The 18,633-nt window shown below is 43.9% G+C and overlaps 2 protein-coding genes across 8 annotated transcripts in view; one reads left to right on the top strand and one right to left on the bottom strand.

Moving 5' to 3' along the window:
* Positions 1 to 7,067, top strand: part of phf21b (PHD finger protein 21B) — a 91,865-nt gene extending 84,798 nt beyond the window's left edge. For 3 of the 4 annotated variants that reach the window (XM_026146625.2, XM_026146623.2, XM_026146627.2), the window contains 5 exons: positions 289 to 311; positions 674 to 832; positions 926 to 992; positions 1,068 to 1,171; positions 2,500 to 7,067. In XM_026146625.2, coding sequence (XP_026002410.2) covers positions 289 to 311; positions 674 to 832; positions 926 to 992; positions 1,068 to 1,171; positions 2,500 to 2,760 — 614 coding nt within the window. In that variant the 3' untranslated portion in view covers positions 2,761 to 7,067. The remainder of the gene's footprint in view (positions 1 to 288; positions 312 to 673; positions 833 to 925; positions 993 to 1,067; positions 1,172 to 2,499) is intronic. The other variant, XM_026146624.2, reaches the window with a different exon arrangement.
* Positions 7,068 to 7,647: 580 nt separating this feature from the next.
* Positions 7,648 to 16,039, bottom strand: LOC113008825 (rho GTPase-activating protein 8-like). 4 transcript variants are annotated; one of them, XM_026146649.2, is made up of 13 exons: positions 15,470 to 16,039; positions 15,202 to 15,242; positions 11,529 to 11,657; positions 11,358 to 11,445; positions 11,145 to 11,276; positions 10,410 to 10,496; positions 10,201 to 10,299; positions 10,013 to 10,123; positions 9,868 to 9,941; positions 9,594 to 9,671; positions 8,883 to 9,011; positions 8,690 to 8,793; positions 7,648 to 8,267 (listed from the first exon to the last, which is right to left on the bottom strand). In XM_026146649.2, exons 2-13 carry the CDS (start codon positions 15,239 to 15,241, stop codon positions 8,070 to 8,072), a joined length of 1,269 nt encoding a protein of 422 aa, XP_026002434.1. In that variant the 5' UTR covers position 15,242; positions 15,470 to 16,039; the 3' UTR covers positions 7,648 to 8,069. The 4 variants fall into 4 exon arrangements, with proteins under 4 accessions (XP_026002434.1, XP_026002436.1, XP_026002435.1 ...); XM_026146651.2 differs by having other exon boundaries at positions 15,202 to 15,245; positions 15,470 to 15,581; XM_026146650.2 differs by lacking the exon at positions 15,470 to 16,039 and adding an exon at positions 15,332 to 15,449.
* Positions 16,040 to 18,633: the final 2,594 nt, after the last annotated feature.

The following is an 18,633-nucleotide window of genomic DNA, read 5'->3' as shown; positions in this document are numbered from 1 at the left end:
TTTGGTTCCGAATGTGCCGATTTCACCTTCAAGTCCTCACGATTCATGGTTCAGACATCACTGGACTCCCTAGGGTGACCTCTGACCTGCCAGCAGGAAGTAGCACATGCTGATGCTCATTCACTCATTCCTTCATTCACTCATTCACTCAGCTCATTGATTGCAGTGATCTGATTGGTTGATCTTGACTCGGTTACTAACCTACCTGAGATGTTTTAACTGAATGGCCTGCACGGCTTCTCCTCTAACCTGCCACTAACCTCTGCTCTGCTTCAATCCACATGCTAGACTCTGAGGATTTCTGCTGGAAGGTAGGTCATGTGATTCATGATGTCATACCCGTGTTTCAGGTCTTCTGTTTTCAGATGTGCATTAAAGTTCTTCATTTAAATCATCAGCCCGTCTCTCTTTTCACTGTCACTGACACTGCGAGATCATAGGCTAGCAATGTGTCAATCCCAGGTAGCCCCGCCCTAAACTGTCCCCTGCTTCTTGCTCTTCTAATGGGACGTCATTTCCAAAATGAGCTACATGTTTTATTGCAAAAGTATCAGATGGAGTTCACTGAGCTCAGGGGTCAGCTGGCTGGAGGCTCCCCCTGCTGGCTGTTAGAGAAAATGCAGACCCTGGTGGATGAGACCGGTACTGATGGATGCTTTTCGTGCTCTGACAGCAGGACTTGGAGCATGATGACCACTGTGCCGTATGTAAGGAGGACGGCGAGCTGCAGCAATGCCACAATTGTCCTCGAGCTTTTCACCCCACCTGCCTCCACCCACCGCTCAAAACCCCACCCAGAGGCCCCTGGTACTGCCCCAAGTGCCAGAAGAAGGTACGACCTTCCCGTCCTCACAGGTTCAAAGGTTTTTGGCTTTCGGTGCTTAGCATGTGTGTCTAACAGCATCGATCTGTTTTCGCTGTCCAGGTCCTGAATAAGGAGAACATGTCATGGCCACAGAACTTCGTTCAGTCCTACGTTACACACAAGACGGGTAAGACACGCGGTGAGCGGCCATGTTTGTCCGAGCGTACTGACGGTGCACTGATACATGTTTGTGTGTGAGCAGTGAGGCAGGAGGAGAAGCGACGGCTGCTGAGGAGGAACAACGAGCTGAAGAAAGAGTGTGCTCACCTGGAGGAACAAGACAAGCAGCTCAACAAGACACTCAAAGTACGAACACACACAGAGTTCAGCGACACACTGTGGTCACAGGTCTGGGTCCAACTTTTCCTGCGCTTTTGATCCTTCGTAACTTCGTAGGTGCAGCAGCAGTCTTCACATTATAAGTCTTTCAGTGGGTTTAAAACTGATTTGGTTGCAATTTCTACAAGAGCTTAAATGTGAAACTTTCATGTGGACATGGATGCTGTAGTTTGGGAAAAATAACACAAATTAACTTTAAAAAAACACATTATATATAGTTCAATTTTATTTACATAGTGTTAATTCACAACAATAACCACCTCATGGTGTTTTATACTGGAGTGACTTTATAATAATAGATTATGAAGATTTATGAATAGAATGAAGAAGAAACACTCAGTGCATCATGGGAATCCCCCAGTACCTATTGCAGCATAACTAAGGGAGGATTCAGGGTCACCTGATCCAGGCCTAACTATATGCTTTAACAAAAAGGAAAGTTTGAAGCCTAATCTTAAAAGTAGAGAACAGTACAGAAGAGCAGCCCGAAAACTGAAGGCTGTGCTTCCCATTCTGCTTTTAGGAACACTAGTACTTCTAGGAACAACAAGTAAGCCTTAAGGAAATGTATGGTCCAGAGGATGTGGACATTTCCTGTTTAGACAGCTTGATTAATCCTAATTTAGATTTCTGTTTTAACTGATAAAACACTCCTGTTGTCTTCCATAGATGGTTTCTCCATTTTGAAGTGTTTTCCTTTTTAGAGTTTAGTTACTAAAAGCTTCACTTGCACTGGCCAGCTCACCATCATTAACAGCACTAAATCAGAAAGGTGACTCATTACACATTTATTAGTGCACTGCATGGAAACACCACCAGAGGGCAGTATGCAGTAGTAAACAGCTGAGCTCAGTGAGCTGTGAAACAGAAAAAGGCATGCTAAACAGGGTGTAAGGGCCTGCTGATGAAGGCGAGGCAGCTAGCTAAAAAACGAAGCACTTTAAACTGCTGTCACCTTCAGATGAATGGAAGAAGGGTTCAACTGTGTTTAGCACGCCTCGTTTCTGTTTCATAGCTCACTGACCTCAGCTGTTAACACTACATACTGCCCTCTGGTGGCATTTTAAAGCATTGTATCATTGGCCTCTCAGTAGCCATCCCTGGTAGAACCCACGTTCCATTCAGGCAGATGGGACTGAACACCTGGTTATACCTGATTTTAACACCTGATCTGTAGCACGTAATACGTGTCCCCAGATGAGTGATCAGGATGCAGCTCACATGCTAATGCTGGGTGTGCCGGTGTACCTGTTGTACCTGACAGGAAGTTGCTCTTCTGTTTCCTGTTGCTGCAGCAATGCATGGACCTGCGGGAGCGCCTGCTGGGGCAGCAGAGAAACACTCAGGCGTCGCTCGACCGTCTCAAAACTCTCATTAGGTTGATCCAACGCGACCAGCTCATCCAGGTCACCATGACGACCACCGCCACCATCGCCACGTCGCTGCTCTCACAGTCCTGGATCAAATCCACCAGCACCACCGCCGCCGCCACCCCGCCGGGCCCCTCGGCCACGCCCCTGCAGACAAGCCACAGCCAGGACGACGTCAACATCTAGCCCCGCCCACCAGAGCTCCGAGTTTTTCCACAGAGGGCAGCGGTGATGATTTCTTTAGTCAGAAAAATATTGATGAAGAGCCTCTATCCTCCACACGATTCAAGTATTTTTTAAAACCCAACACCTACAGTGCTTACGAGATTTCTTTTTTTAAGTTCTTTTCTATTTATTAACATTCTTGGCCTTAATGTATTTATTACAAAAAGTTCGATTACAGCGTGGCGGCGGGAACGCGCGGCCCAGAAGATATTTCCCTTTTTTGAAACACAGGTCTGATTCCTGTCCTGCGTATAGAGAGAGAGAACAGTAGAGTTAGAGTAGATCCAGGATGGATGGAAGTGGACGGACTGTACATTGATATATCTGAGTAAATGTTTGTTCTCATTCTCCTATGAACAATGTTTTTGCCATAATGATTCAGGAAAATGTTTTCATCGTGTATGTGAACGCATACGAGCCTTCAAACAAAAGCAGAGAATAACTTTTTTCAGTATTAATAGAGTTAAAGTCAAAGAAAAAAAGTATTTAAGATTAAACTACAGAAATTAGCATTTCTAGTGGAGATTTTAGTATTTTCATGCTGATGCCTGTTGAAAAATGTAAGTTTGGAGTATTCAAGGGGATCACTGTACATATGTTGTATTATTATTATTATTATTATCACCATCATGATCATCGCAGGGTTTTTCTTTTTCGGTTTTCAAACTTTACCGAAGTCACACGTCTGAACGAGACGAGTTCCTGCTCGTTTAAAACATCCACTTCCTGTTTGACAGCCGAGCCAGAGAAACATGCCAGACATATCTTCATTAAAATTCATTTCCTATTTAAATCAATAGTAAATATTGATGCATCTAGATTGTAAAAATAACTGCAGAGCTTCACATTCTCTTTAAGGTTTAGTCGAAGAAAAGCAGAAAACAAACCATGCAAACTCTAACCTTTGCTCTTGAAAAACTAAGACTGCACTTAAAAAGTCAAAACTGCTCTGAAGCTCTGAATGATATGAGTTATTAGAAAACCATTTATAAAAACCGCTGAGCCCGACATTAAACTGGATTTAATTGGTTCAAACACCATGATGGTCAGATACCATGAGCGCCGACAGTAGGACCACAAATGTTTGATCTCCAGTGAACCAACACAGACCTTACGGGAGGTTCACACACAGGCCCAGCACTGAGTTTGTCTGCTGCTCACCGTGCAGCCAGTGCACGCTCTGCTGGACAGGCTGCTCCTCATTCATCCTCAGCACATTATCTGCATCATGCTCAGTTTGAAAAGCCCAAAATGTTTCAGTATCAGATACGTGTATGCTGAAGCAGACAGAAGAAGCTGCTTCCACATTTACGAGGGGTCAACACAACACGTTTAATCTGGAGAGTTTTACTCCTGATGTGACCTCAAACTGATTTTTGTCTCATTTCAACATCACCCATCAAAATACTGAGTCAAGTCCTGTTAGACCACAGGAGAAACACATTCACGGCTTTAATATTAAGAACCAGCAGATCTTCAGTAGTCTCTGAATAAACTGTAAGCTGTACTTCTCTCTTCGTGCTGAGCTAAAGTAAAAAAATCCCGCTCTGCTGTCACAGGAAGTGATTGGTTAAGTGGGCGGGGACCGCCGTGTTTGCTCACAGCTGCACTCGAACACGCCGGCGTTCAGTCGATGTGACCCACCCGCCCCCTCTCACCTTTAACCAGTATAAAAAATATGCCAAAAACATTTCGTTGTTTTTGTACTGGGATCAGTAATGTGCTTTTTTCTTCCCCTGCCCGTTTTTATATTTTTCGCTTTTTTTACTCGTGTTTTTCGAACAGCGACATGCCTGTTAATCCGACAGATGAACACTGCCTCAAGTACAAATTGTTTGAAATCCAGGGTTTGCGTCTTTGTTGCGTCATTTTATAAACACGTTGATCGGAAATGGGACCGCTCTGTCAAACTGTCGGCGGGCCGGGACGCCGCTGTCAGTCCATTTGTCTCGCTAGTCTTCCTGCTGGTCCAGAGAGGTTCCATTTGAGTGTTATGAAGTTAGATTTAGTACATTTTTTATTTCTTTATCATGCAGCTCTCAACTTCCTGTCGATGCACAAACATGAAGAAACGGTCAGAAAAACAAAGGCTTTATCAGGAGGACGGGAAGGAATACATAAAGACGTGATTTTATTTTATGAGTCATATCAAGTCCAAAATACCGAAAAGATCCTTAATGTTGGAGAAACATCATCTGCACAAAAGATTAAAAAGCAGCCAAGCGACTCTGAATGAAAGAAACGATGAGCAATACATCGGCAAAACGGTTCCAAAGTGACTTCACTCCAAAAACACGTGCAAAGGCCTCCATCGGCTTTTGACCGTGCTGAGAGACAAAAGTGGGCACGGAAACACGACAGCCTGACTTTTCCAAAAGATGCTTTGAAGCTGACGCCTGAAATCTGTGCACCTTCACGTCCATTAGGTTTTAAAGAAAAATTGAATTTTAGAACCTCAACCCAAATCGAATAAATCAGGGGCACAGAGACTGAAAGGATTTTTGGTTTGTTCTGCTTTCATTTTGGCTTAAATCTGCGAACATGTTCATAATGATGGATTCTTGTAACTCCAAGAGTCAGTAACATGAACTGACAAAATAAATAAAAGAACAGACGGTATCAAAAAGGATTAATTTTAAACTACTGAGAGTAAGAAGAAGGCGTAGGTTGTGAAGGTGCACAGATGACAGACACCTCGGCTGACCGAGGGATCCCAACCTCAGATGAACGTCTCTCAGCACCAAATTTTCCTGCGTCCGTCGTTCTCTCCATCGTCAAATGAACAAGTAGTTTTTCAGAATAAGAGCTCTGTCCGATTACAGAGCCTGGAAGGAAAGAATTTTCCTAAATTCTGACCCCAAAGTGCTGATCTCTGAACCATGTGCTCAGGTTAGTGAGTCCTGGTGCAAATAAAATGTTTTACATCAGAGGAAAGCAGCACATTGACGAAGAGATGCACGGGGATCTGTGTGGCTACCTTAGCTAATGAAGTCTTGGATTCAGCCCTTTCAAAATAAAACGGTTCAGTTTATGCTCCTGCATTATTAGTCAACACAAAAGGTCATCAACACCTTTTTTTCACTAACTTTGTTAACCTCACAGCAGCCATATTGTTTAAAAGGCACCAACAGCACAAATTTGGTCCAGTCCAGACTCCAGTTGGCTGAGGTGAGGCCTAGGAGACAGCTAGTTGCTACAGCCACCACCATCACCTGCCAGTCAAAGAGGTCCCGCGAACTGCAAACTTTAAACCTTAATACAGTTTAAAACAGTTGAGTTATAAAAGCTTTCTTCCCCTTACAGTTGTTTGTCTCTGACTCCAGATATGAACCTCAAACTGTTACGTCTCCTTCTCCAGTATACAAAACTGTCATCTGCATATGGAGACACTCATTCATCTCTTTTACTTCCTCTTATCTTTATTCTGTATCAAAAGTTTCATACAGTTGTTATAATGGGGGAAATTATCTAAAGAGACCAACAGTTTTTGTATCAGGCTGTAAACATGTTTATTTTTACTGACTCACTGCTGCTGCCTCTGGTGGATATTAGAGCTTAACGTAACTTAACTCTTGAACTAAACTCTTCCTGGCTCTGAATTTGAGACGAACCTTCAGTAAAGTGTAAAAACATAAGATTAAATCTTTGAGGGTGACGTGAATGATGCCATGTGATGCATATCGAGTAGGGAAATAAAACCAGAAGGAAACCATATCAGCGCTCTGTGCCACGTCCATGCTCCGCCCCTTTAAAATGAACAAACCTGTCCCTGCGAGCGAACCTCTTCATCCGTTTCTAGAAATCCTCTCCGGGAGAAACTGTGCAGTGCTTAAACAGATCTATTTTAATACACGAGTCGACATTTGAACAAAAACATTTTTATATTCTTTTATGGAGGAGCAAAACGAGAAAACAGAACATTGGATTTTCTATTGTTTGCCAGTTCTGCATTCTGACTTCTCGCTTCGGTGTATTATTTTAACCACGAGGCGGCGGCGACGGCGATACGAGGGTGTTTAGATGGAAGTGAAGTGTGTGTTGGCTGTGGAAGTAGAAGTTTTCTTTGTCATTGATAAGGGGACTGTCCAGTGGATAGTGTGTATAGGAAAGTGTTTGTCTTAAATATGCCAATGTAGTTTTTCTTCTTTATGATGCATTAAAAAGCGGATTGATGGAAGGTGGTAAATGGTTAAAGAGTAGTCTCACCTTTTTGTACCAAGTTCTTACGAAAAATTTAATCATTAATAAACAAAATTCAAGAATAAAAACGGCTCAAATTTGTTTTATTCTTAGCAGTTTCTCTACAGTCTGCTCTTATTTTGAAAGTCCAGCCCTTGTGTTTCCTAGCAGCTGACTCACTGATGAGGATTTTGCTTTGGTGGTCCTCCTACAGCTCTCAGACCACCTGAAGGTTCACGTTCACCTCTTATCTGAAGAAAACGTGGTTCAGAGCAGGAATGAATCACCTTCACACCAGAAAGCCGAGGGCTGAACCTGAACTCACCTGCGCACGGGTCTCCTCAGGCTCGGATTTTACTCAATTGTAGATGAGGATTCTGAGTTCTGCTCAGTGTGAAGCAGAACTTTCTGAATTTGAGGCTCACAATGAAATAAGAGCGTGCTCAGTTTGAGCAGTTACAGGTAAAGTGACCTCAGGAGAGGCTGAAGGTGAGATCGGCTGAATTTAAATTGGGGACAGAAAATGGGGCAAGCTGACCGTGTACCTGCATGCTCATTGGCTAATGAACATACACTTCTTGGACGAAGCTGCTCAGCATCAACCAACCTTTTTTCTCCAATAATGCGTAAAGTCCAACAGTGGGAAAATAAAATCTAAACAAAAACAGGTGAAAGCAGAGAATTTATCACATATAAAGGTACATATAAAAGATAAACCTCTGGGTGTCTTCTATCAGGAAAACATTCTGTCTGTACAAACCTGATGAAGACGGCGCTCTGAGGGTTTGAGGTTGTTACAAAAACAAAACTTACTGCAATCAGTTTTTACATTTGACGGTCTACACTCGACAGAAACACAAAATACCACAAACATGGAAACGGATTCCAGCTTCTCGTCCAATCAGATCACCTCCAGTGTTATTACTTCATTAAAGATGAAACACTTAAACTATAAATAAAACCAGTAACATCACCATCATGAGTCCAAACGTGAAGGTTCATGCTTGGAGGTTCACCTTGCATTTGACCTTTTTAAAAACGATAAGAGTTAAAAAAAAACAACAAAAAAAAAAAACAGTTGCCGCCGTCCTTCAGGGCATCACCTGTGCAGGTGGGCAGCGGGAGCCGAACACTGTGTGGACGTGCTCGATGAGGAGCTCAGCGAAGATGTTGATAGGGGTCAAAGCGGTCAGGGAGATGGAGCCGTGACGAGGCCAGACCAGGTTCACGCCAAAAACACACGCCAAGTTAGATGGAGACATCTTGTTTATGATGCTTTCCTGAGATACCTGAAGGGGGCGCCGCACAGGCGAGAGAGAGGGAACAGAGAAAAGACATCAACAAACTGGAAAGGTGCTGCAGCATTCAGTTTGACCTGCTGGTGGCAGTGGTGTCTCACTGTTAGAGTAAAGTCACCGATACACAAACAAGTCCGACAGATCAAATGATGTTTTTGTATATTTAAGATGATTTTTATTGTAACTTATTTCCATATTCGAAGGCGTTGCTGTTTGAGTCGTTTCATATGTGACGTCACAAGTATGTCAATCAGCTGCTGAGACTGCTTCATTTTACAAATCTGACCAGCCATCTCCGTTTACAGTCTCAACTTTACAGCAATAAAAATCTGTTTGCTCCAATCAGCTGTTTGTGTGTCTGATCGATCACCTCCTGATTGGTGCTTCTCATGCTCATCTGAGCTGTGACTCACCTGGTGCAGGAAGCACAGCAGGTACTTTGCCACAATGAAATTATGTTCAGGTAGACTCTCGACGATCTGTTTGCATCGGGTCACCCGCAGACTGCTCTCCACATCTGTAACCAATCAAAAACCACTTTAGTCTCTAGAGAACACAGCCCCTTTTTCTTCTTCTCCTGCACAAATGTGGAAGTGCGGGACTCACGGAGCAGCTCCTGGACCTGGCTGTAGACCCGGAAGGTGAGCAATGGCTCAGGAAGCTCTCTGAGGAATGTCTTCAGGATCACGGCAGGAACGTGCACATCTCCTATCTGCTCGAAGTTCACCGGCTTCCCTGCATGAGTTTAAATAAAGTTAACTTTATTGACAATGCTATTTTTCACAGATCCTGAACTCAAATTTATCCACAAATTTTAAAAATGAAGATATGAAAATAAAATAAAAAAATAAGATATTTTTTATAAAATAAAAAATAGTCCAATAGAAAAAATGGAAACAAAAACAAATATTTGAATCAAACTACAAGAAACAAAAAATAATACATAAGATAAATATAATCAAACTTCATAAAATAACATTAATAAATTGGAACTACAGCAGTGTAGCTTATATGAGTGGAAAAAGGATTGAAGAGGTTTTTTGGGTGAGCAGTAAAATCATGAATCAGAATCACCAGGAGCAGCTGTGATCGATTGATCACCTGGAGATTGATCTGTGATCATGCTGATCTTAAATGTTACGTTCATGAACACGAGCTGTTTCCCATTTCTCACAGTTATCTCCATCTGAAGGCATCACCTCGCACGGCAGGAAGTTCATTTAATGCAACATTGGCCTCAGCATGACTTCCTGTCTGTTTTTTTTTTTTATGACGATCTGAGAGCCCCTTCTGCTGAGGCAGGGAGACCCCACTCACCCAGGTTGTAGAGTTTCTGTACTTCCTTAATGAGCTGAACCCGAGCCGATCGCCTGAAGAGCCCCTCAGTCCTCAGACCTGAAACACACCGTGATGCATTCACTGACATCAGCTGACAACGTTTTTCTCCGGTTTACAGTCGACTGCAGATCATCTCCTCACAAACTCTGATCACAGGTCTCACCTTACTGACCTCACTTTATCTGACTATCCAGACAGAGCTCTCAACTGGATCAGGTGACCCTGAACTCACTGTTCTGAGATGAAGCCTCACCTTTCTCCTTCAGGTATGTGACAGTCTGGGTCATCACAGGTGGGATGACGGCCTCTCGGTTCTTCTCTCTGATGCTGTCAGAAAACATGTTTCATTGATTAAAACCGCTCGTTAGCGATCGACTAAACTACAGAGTGACACTCACTACTGCAGACTAACGCCGAACTGCTGGGTGGGCAGGGGGGGCCGGGGCGGGGGTGTTTTCACAGAGGGCGGGGGTCCTCCTTTCTGAGTCGCTCGCAGCTCCTCGTCATGTCTGTGGAGAGACGATAAACACGGTGAGGAGCCGTTGGGCGTCCGAGCCGTTGGGCGTCCGAGCCGAGGAGCACCGACCTGAGCACTTCTGGAGGGATGAAGAGCTGCTCGTAGTTCAGGTGTTCCCGAAGCTCAGCCAAGTAGTTCACATACGTCAGCTTCCTCCCAAACTTGTGACTGCAAACAGAGAAGAAGAGAAGAAGAAGAAGAAGAATCAGCTGCAGCGTGACCGAGAGCAGCTAGAGAACTTCCTGCTAAGCCTCAGGTGTGCTCAGGTACATCTGTACCTGATCAGAGGTTTGAAAAGGTTCCAGACGATTCGGATGAAGTTGGTGGGATGGACAACGTACAGAGCCTTCAGGTTCTTCTTGTACCTGAAACACATGTGAACACACCTGCTGAATAATCCACTAAAATGAGCAGTCTGGTTCTCGGTCCATGATCTGTGGCTCTCCCTGACGGATCGTGATACCACGGTAACCTGATCGATACCACTTCTCAGAGACAGGTGAACAGGTAGAATCGACCCTGACGCACCCCTCAGGACTCATTGCTGCACCTCAACACAACTTTAAGCACATTTGAAGAGCTAAAGAGGTGCAGATATGTCCCTCAGTGCAGAGCCCGGTACCACATTTTTTAAAAGGTCATTTTTTGCACTTTTACAATTAAAAGGTCCAAATAAATAGAATCTGATTGAATCGAGTTGAATGCAAAACTGATCGACCGACCAGCCTGTAGACCCCGGCGGCTGTTACGTCCTCTGACTGAAGGCTGGAGTAAAGCTGGAGGTTCTAGTTCTCCACAGAAACGCTAAAACGTCTCTGAGACTGAAGTTCGGAGTAAACTGTGGAGGGTCTGAAAGGGTTTCCTGCTGTATAGGAGCTGATGGTGCAGCTGGTCCACACACTCTGACGTCACACTGAGCATGCTCTGTAGCAGACCTGAACTTGAGGTTCTGGTCTCTGCAATAAAGCGCTGAACTTGACTCATAAAGAGTACAAGAAATTGAGGTGACCTACTTCCTGTCGAACTCGCTGTAAGCCTCTCGTAGCCACTTGAGAGACGGCTTGTTGCTGCTCCTCAGGCCATAGTGAAAGTACACCAGGATGTAGTCCATCTCCACGTACTGGTCCAGTGTGAACTTCAGGTACCTGCAGACAGAGAACATTGTGAAAACCAACCACAGAGGACCTGTATGTCTCTGACCATGGCAGGCTGCAACATGGACTCACTCGAGCAGGCGGCGGTGATTCAGCTGGTGCGAAGGTGGTAGGCAGCAGCTGCTAAAGACAATCAGCTTCCTGCCGTAGTGGTCGTCCCCTGGAACCAAAAACGGCGAGAATATTAGCAGATCGTTAGCATTGGTGGATCGTTCTGAACTGGTTGACTGAAGCGGAGCTTACCCGAAACCTGGATGATGCCGTGTCGAGCCACGTCGTAATACGGGTGGGAGGGGTCGAGACTTGGTGTGCTGACTGGAGGAGCTGATGGACCGTCTGTGACACAACTGCCCTCCTCCTCCTTCTGCAGCTCTGTTAGAGGAAGAACCACCTGAGTAACTCACACAGACAGTGTCTGTCTGTTTGATTGAGTGTGTATGTGTCTCTGCCTGCCTGCGTGTGTCTGAGGTGCATTTGAACTCTTTAAAGTTTTCCTTTACAGCTGACTGATTAGCTGATCCATCAGGAGCTTCCACATTTAGTCAGTAACAGAAGATCCTTCACAATAAAAACCTGCAGATGTAACCACTGGTTATATTTGAGATTAAAAAAGTAACTGACCAATCAGATCTCTGGAAAATGACCTCACCATTGTGTCTGTAGTAAAGTGTGAAGTGGGCGTGACACTCGTCAGCTTCAGTGTGAGCTATAAATTCTGATTAATAACCCTGATATGACGCCAAGCTGCTCCCCTCTCCTTTGAAGAAGTCAAAGTTTAGCCTGAGAATAATCACATGTGATAAATTGCTCATTTATGAACCTGAGGAGAAGAAATTACACATCAGTGTTTCCCCGTCACAGCACAGACTTCCAGAATAGAACAGTTCCACTTCTGGACATTCCTCTGACGTTACTGTCACAGACCTGAAGTTACTGTTTCACAATTTCTAATCTTAGCTTTCTCTGTAACATCAGTCTCTCTGCTATCAGAAGATCTGTTTCTAATTGGTCAACAGCTGATAACTTCGCCTCATTCATGAGACTCGAGCCAGACTGGTAACAGGAACCTGCTCCTTCTGACCTCATCAAGGTCTTATCTGCTGCTCTCGGTCTCCATGTTCAAGTCAGGCTGCCCTCCGAGGTCCCAACCTCAGACACAGCTTCACAAAGACTATCCAAACACAGTTACACACATCATCATCATTATCATCGTCACCATCATCACCACCTGAGTTTTGGCTGAGTTTTTAGAAATGACCGGTGATTAGTTCTGAATTCCAAACGTGTAGCTCCGCCCATTTCCGAGATGACTTCCTGAGATCAGTGATTATCAGGGTGGAAACTGGAGCTGTAATCTGTGCTCGGGAAGTTTGTTGTAAACACACAGCAAGGTTGATAACAGACAGGAAGTGACCCAAGCGCACAAAGGCCGACTTTAGCCCCGAGCAGGAGCTGCCCAACAATCAGAGCCAGGGCGCTGGGCTGTAGTTTTCCTGCTGGAGAAACCGAAAGCTTCGTCTGCAGGTTTTAAAGTGTGCCAGCATCCTGTGACCGCAGGCCAACTCAGACCGCTGTGCTTCCATCGATCCATGTCTAACTGACACGTGTGTTATTTATGTGACCGGACAGCACAGTGACAATGACCTGAAGAGGAAAATGACTCATGCTGTTCAAACATTTCTACAAATAAAAATCTGAAACGTGTGGCGTGCATTTATTTTCAGCCTCTTTTCCTCTAAGACCCCTGGATCAAACGCAGGTCACTAATAGGACACCAACAGGTCACCTCTGTCCGGCTGTTCTGTGACAGCCTCAGAGGTCCCTGAAAGAACAGCAGTGAACAAACAGCAGGTGGGTTTGAAGGAGCGGAGGTTATAAACAGATCTCAGGCTTTGAGAGCCTCACAGAGATCCACTCACTCCGTCATCCACAGGAAGAGTAAGCAATGGCTGAGAGGCACACAGTCACTGTGGAGCAGCTGCTGAGATCCACAGTCTGTCCACAGGTCATCAGTTATAATAATCATAATAACAACAAATTTTATTTAAAAGCGCCTTTCAAGACACCCAAGGACAAAACTAAGACCAATAAAAAACAAGATAAAATAAACAAACAATAAGTTCACACAGAAAGAGGCGAAAAGAAGGCAGAGCAAGTTGGCTAGAAGAAAAAGATGGAATTGAGCGAGCAGAAGAGGTGGTGCTTAACAGGTCTGAAAGGTAAGGAGGAGCAAGGTTATGAAGGGCCTTGAAGGCGAACAGAAGAAGCTTGAATACTATTCTGAATTTCACAGGAAGCCAGTGAAGTTCCTGAAGGACAAGGGTGATGCGCTGGTAGGAGGGGGATCTGGTAATAATGCGGGCAGCGGAGTTTTGAAACAGTTGAAGCTTATGAAGGGATTTTTGGGTGAGACCATGTAAGAGAAAATTACAATAGTCACTGTGGGAGGTAACAAGACTATGAACAAGAATGGACACAGACTGAGTCGAAAGAGAAGGATGTGAACGGGTGAGATCATTGGTCTGCAATTTATAGGATAGTGAGCTGTCAAGGATAACACCAAGGCTCTTAACCTGATGTGAAGGGAAAACTGTGGAGTTGTCAATAGTGAGAGTGAAATGATTTGCCTTCAGTAGGTTGGATCTAGTGCCAATAAGTAGAATTTCAGTTTTATCCTCATTGAGCTTAAGAAAGTTGGAGCTGAACCAGGATTTTAACTGGGATAAGTAATCTGAAATAGAAGAAGTTGGAGGGAGGAATCGGACCTGTGGGAGAGATATAACTGGGATATATAGATATATATATATATATATGTTACCAGCAAAACAGTGAAAGTAGGGATCAACTTTAAAATGGTACCAAGAGGGAGGATGTATATTATGAAGAGAAGAGGGCCTAAGACTGAACCTTAGGGTACACCAGCAGTGACTGGGAATAGACGAGAGCAGAATGATTTAAGTTGGATAAACTGGGAGCGGTCAAGGAGATATGATTGGAAGCAGGCTAGAGGTGTGTCAGAGATGCCAAGAGAGGAAAGTCTGTTTAGAAGGATGGAGTGAGAGAGTGTCAAAGGCTTGAACTTAGATCCATAAGAACAAGAATGTTGAGAAGACTAGAGTCAGCCTCAAGTACAAGACACACAGCAGGGGCTCTGGTCACATGAGACCAAAACACAAACCCAACACTGCACATGAACCTAACAGAGCATCGTGCTCGTCTCCAGCAGGCAGATGAGAAGGTGGACAAAGGTAAAACAGACGGTGCTGCAGAGGAACGCTCAGATACAAGTCTAGACCCGAATCAAGGCACTCACAAACGAGCTCCAGACAGCTGAACTCACATGCTTCTCAGATTTTTACTAAAAACTTCTGAACACCACGAATCATTTTCCTTGCACCTCACAGTGAAGCACAGCCATGTGCTGCTCTGTTACATTAATGTGGGCTGACAGCAACACCGACTCCTAACATCTGAACTCTTCTCAGGCCGACTCAGACTTCATTGAAGAGAGTGAAACACGCAGCAGCAGATTAAAGCCGGACCTCCTGCTGTGGATCATCTCAAACGCTGTCTGTGACGGTCTGTCGTTTCTCTTCATTAGAGAACATCAGTATGAACATGTACTGTGAGCAGCTGACCCTCCATCATGCAGCTAACCACCGGGTAGAACATCACCACGTCCCTAAGCCTGCAAACATCTGCTCTCCTCTCTGTTTACATTCAACCTTACTGCAGAGCCGAGTATGCTTTACAATCTACATGACACAGCCACAAACACGACTAGAAAAGCTCTCAGAGCTACCTCACCAACCACAGAGTCAATACAACACCCCCCTCCCATTACTACAGGAAGCGCTGAGAAGTTTCCAGGAAAGCACCTGACAAACCAGGACCTGGAAAGCCGCTGCACACTCACCGATTTCTGCCAGCTGCTCCAGATCAGCCGAGGAGCTCATTCTGCTGGAAGAGAGCAGAGACTGATCAAAACAAAAAAACAAACAATCACACACACCCCTCCGGAGCGAACTGAAACCTATACAGCGCACCTGAAAACACCTGAGTTGCTCTTCAAACTCGCGGTTACCCGCCGCGCGCGCTCTCTTTTCCGTTTTTTTTTAGCTGCACGCGGTTCACGTAGCCCTCCAATCAGTGCTAGGAGGAGGAGAAGGGGGCCAGAAACTCACCTGAGGCCGGTGAGGTGACGTTACAAACCGCCAAGCGCACAGGTAACAAACATCCAAACTTCCTCCAACTACCGCGGGCTGGCCGGCGCTCTGCGCATGCTCAGAGCACAGGGGTTTCCCACAGCGACTCTCCGGAAAATAAAAGGAAAAATATACTAATAAAAGCAGAACTTTATTTATTTTTTATATTTGTAATCGAAACATTTTTAGATTTAAATCCTGACGTGAGCGTTTGCTCTCGGCTCTGAATCACATTTTTAATCGAACTGCTTTTTTAAAGATTTATTTCCTCCTGAGTGTGACGCATGAGCGCGTGGCAGTAAAAGTGCAGCTGAATCAGGCTTCAAACATCAGATCAAATTATTTTGCCTCAAATGATTTTTCATTCAAACTTTTTTTTGTATTTGTGAGATGAACCTTCTTCCTCCTGTTGTTGCAGCAGAAGTCATGTGGTGCGTTGAATTTGTCAATATTTTGTCACATTTTAAGCGTTTTCTACCACATGAATATATATTTGTGCATTATCGTTCGGATTTATTTTATTTCAAATAATAAATTTTCTAATTTTAATGCCATATTATTTCTTTATTTTTCTTTGTTGTGTTTATCTTAAAAATAAATTTTCTTCAATACATTTGATGTTTTCCAGGGGTCCCCCCCCCTTTTTAAATTTGTAGATAAAATTCAATAAGAACATTTAGAGAGTTAAACTGGTGTTTGGTGCACAGAAATCCTAAATCATGGATTTTTCTCCAAAGTGAGCAGTGTGTTCTTTAAACTACACGATTACCTATTTTATAGATGAAGGTGATCACAGAGGGAGGTCACAGCCTTCCTACACTCCAAAGGAAAATCAGGAAAGTGAAGCTGGTGTGAGATTATTATTCTATCATATGTTATCCTATGCCTGTAATCGAAATGAGTGAATCATTATACTGCTGTAAGCCCCATCATACTTATTATAGAGAGTATGATCAGTAGTTTTAGTTTACATTATACTTCTGAATTAAGAAAATGTGAAAATCATTAGATTTCTTAGATAGGTTTATATTATCCTATACTGTTGATTTACTGTGAATGAATAACACTGTTTCATGACATTTCATACTGCTGAGTTAAGAAGAGCATATTGTTTGCCGAGGGCCTTGCTGTCTGATAACGGAGGAGACGGACCACATTCCACAAGAGTTTCACCCCCACCTGTTTTCTGCAAGCAGAAAGACAGGGAGCCAAGGCCATAAGTCAGGCTCAGCCAGGAGTTAGAAAACATGTGAATGTTAGGATTTTACGACTAGGTGGGGGCCATCAGAGGCTATAAGAGAGGAACCCTCCACCGTTTTGAGATTAGCTGCCTCCCCATCCGGATGGTTTGTGCTCAAAAGTGTTGAATTCTATGTAATAAAGTAATTGTTGATTGAGCATTTATACACCGAGTATTGTCCTTCCTTCAGCCCAAAGATCGAAAGAATTGGGAGGATTTAACACTGGGGATTTATTTAAAGAAGGAAACAGGATTAGAGAGCACAAAGGAGAGGAAACCAAGCCAGCGGTTTGGTTTGTGTCACCTGGGGAAGAAACCATCACCGCTGGAGTTCTCCTCGGGAGGAGATCAAAGGGTTTCCTCTCAGACTCTCTGCAGGACGAAACTTGTGAAAGCCTGACATCTGCTGGACTCTGCTGCCTCCCTCTGATGCTCTTTACAGTCTCTCTAATTACCCTCATCTCTAACTGTTGGTCACCTTAAATTGTTTGTTTGTTTGTTTTTTAACTTTACTGAAACATTTCCCCCTTCTGAGCTTCATCAGGTGAACCCAGGAGAGAGAGGATATATTTTCTGCTACCTGTCTGTGCATTAACATGCATTCTTCACCTGTTAGATGATGCGTATGTAACAGAGTGTATCTGGTTTGGGTGAGTACGCTGTGGCTGTTATCGCTCTGTGGATCTCTCTGAAAGACAGGAGTTTTATGGAGGACAGAGCTGGATTTTCATTTGAATTCTGAGCTCATTTGAACATATGAAGCGTCTCTGGTTTCTTTCAGTGTGATGGCTCCTGCTGAGGCGCTGCAGTTTAAAAGGAAATCCTGCAGGGAAGGATTTACTCACAAACACATTTATATGCAAAGCTGTCACAAACTCTGTGGGGAAAAATTTCCAAGAAAGAGGTTTTTGTCATTTGGTCTGAAGCCGGCAGCGTTTCAGCGATGGGTGAACAAAGAGGAAGTTACACGAGACAGAAGGCAGCAGACTGAAGAATCAGCAACACAAACAGTGTAACGTCAGACAGAAGCCTGCTGTTTCAAATGAGGCGGTTCAGAGGAAATTAAGCCTTCTCTGCACAGCTCACCCTTTAAAATTAGTTCTTTTAAACGTACTGCCTTAAAATCACCCATCAGATCAAGACTTCAAACTCTTACAGCCCATCATACCTCAAAATAAGATTCAAATGTAGCATTTTAGGTTCCCTCATATGTTACAGATGTTTGGTGGCGTACCTCAGGGTCTGGCACTGGGCTCACTGACATTTCTTTTTCAAACTGAGCAGCAAATCACACATTTTCTCAATATCTGTGAAACATGGTTCATGAGAGCACAAAACAGCATGTTCATTGACCAACAGTCTGAAACCAAAAATATTGAGTTTATAATATGATAAAAGAAAAAAAAATCCCTCACACCAGAGTACCTGTCTCACAACAGTACCACTTCTTGTCACACGCACTTAGGGAATGAAACACCTTTAATGTTACAGCAGCTTGGAAGTCTGTAACTTGATATGGAACTGTCACCGGTTCACCTACAAATGATTTAGCATCACCAGTTCACCTAACATGCATGTCTTTGGACTGTGGGGAGAAGTCTGAGTACTCTACAGACAGAGAAGGATTCAAAGCGTGAACCTTCTTGGTGTGAGGTGATCCTGATCAGCTCTGGATAAACTTGATGCTGCTAACAAGTAAAATATGCTGAATGAAACATTAGAGCAATAATGAAAGTCTTAAAACAGAAGCTCAACAGAGAGGACAGGACTCTTTAAGTGAAACAGCAGCTAAGAGGACGCCTTAAGTTTAAAACTTTAGCTGTATTGGAGTTCAGGCTTCACCTGCAGAAGCTTCAGGTCAAAGATCTGCTCCATCTAAACCTGAAGTCTATTTGCCGCCATT

Source organism: Astatotilapia calliptera, chromosome 17, assembly GCF_964374335.1.
Source record: "Astatotilapia calliptera chromosome 17, fAstCal68.1, whole genome shotgun sequence".
Lineage (NCBI taxonomy): Eukaryota > Metazoa > Chordata > Actinopteri > Cichliformes > Cichlidae > Astatotilapia > Astatotilapia calliptera.
Note: the sequence above shows the minus strand (reverse complement) of the source record. Positions and strands in the feature narration are given on the sequence as shown.

Coding starts and splice junctions, on each gene's coding strand:
- LOC113008825 (XM_026146649.2), bottom strand. CDS start 15,241: ATGAGCTCCTCGGCTGATCTGGAGCAGCTGGCAGAAATCG. Junction 11,658..15,201: donor GGAGCAGCTGGCAGAAATCG/GTGAGTGTGCAG, acceptor TTCCTCTAACAG/AGCTGCAGAAGGAGGAGGAG. Junction 9,942..10,012: donor TTCGGCGTTAGTCTGCAGTA/GTGAGTGTCACT, acceptor GTTTTCTGACAG/CATCAGAGAGAAGAACCGAG.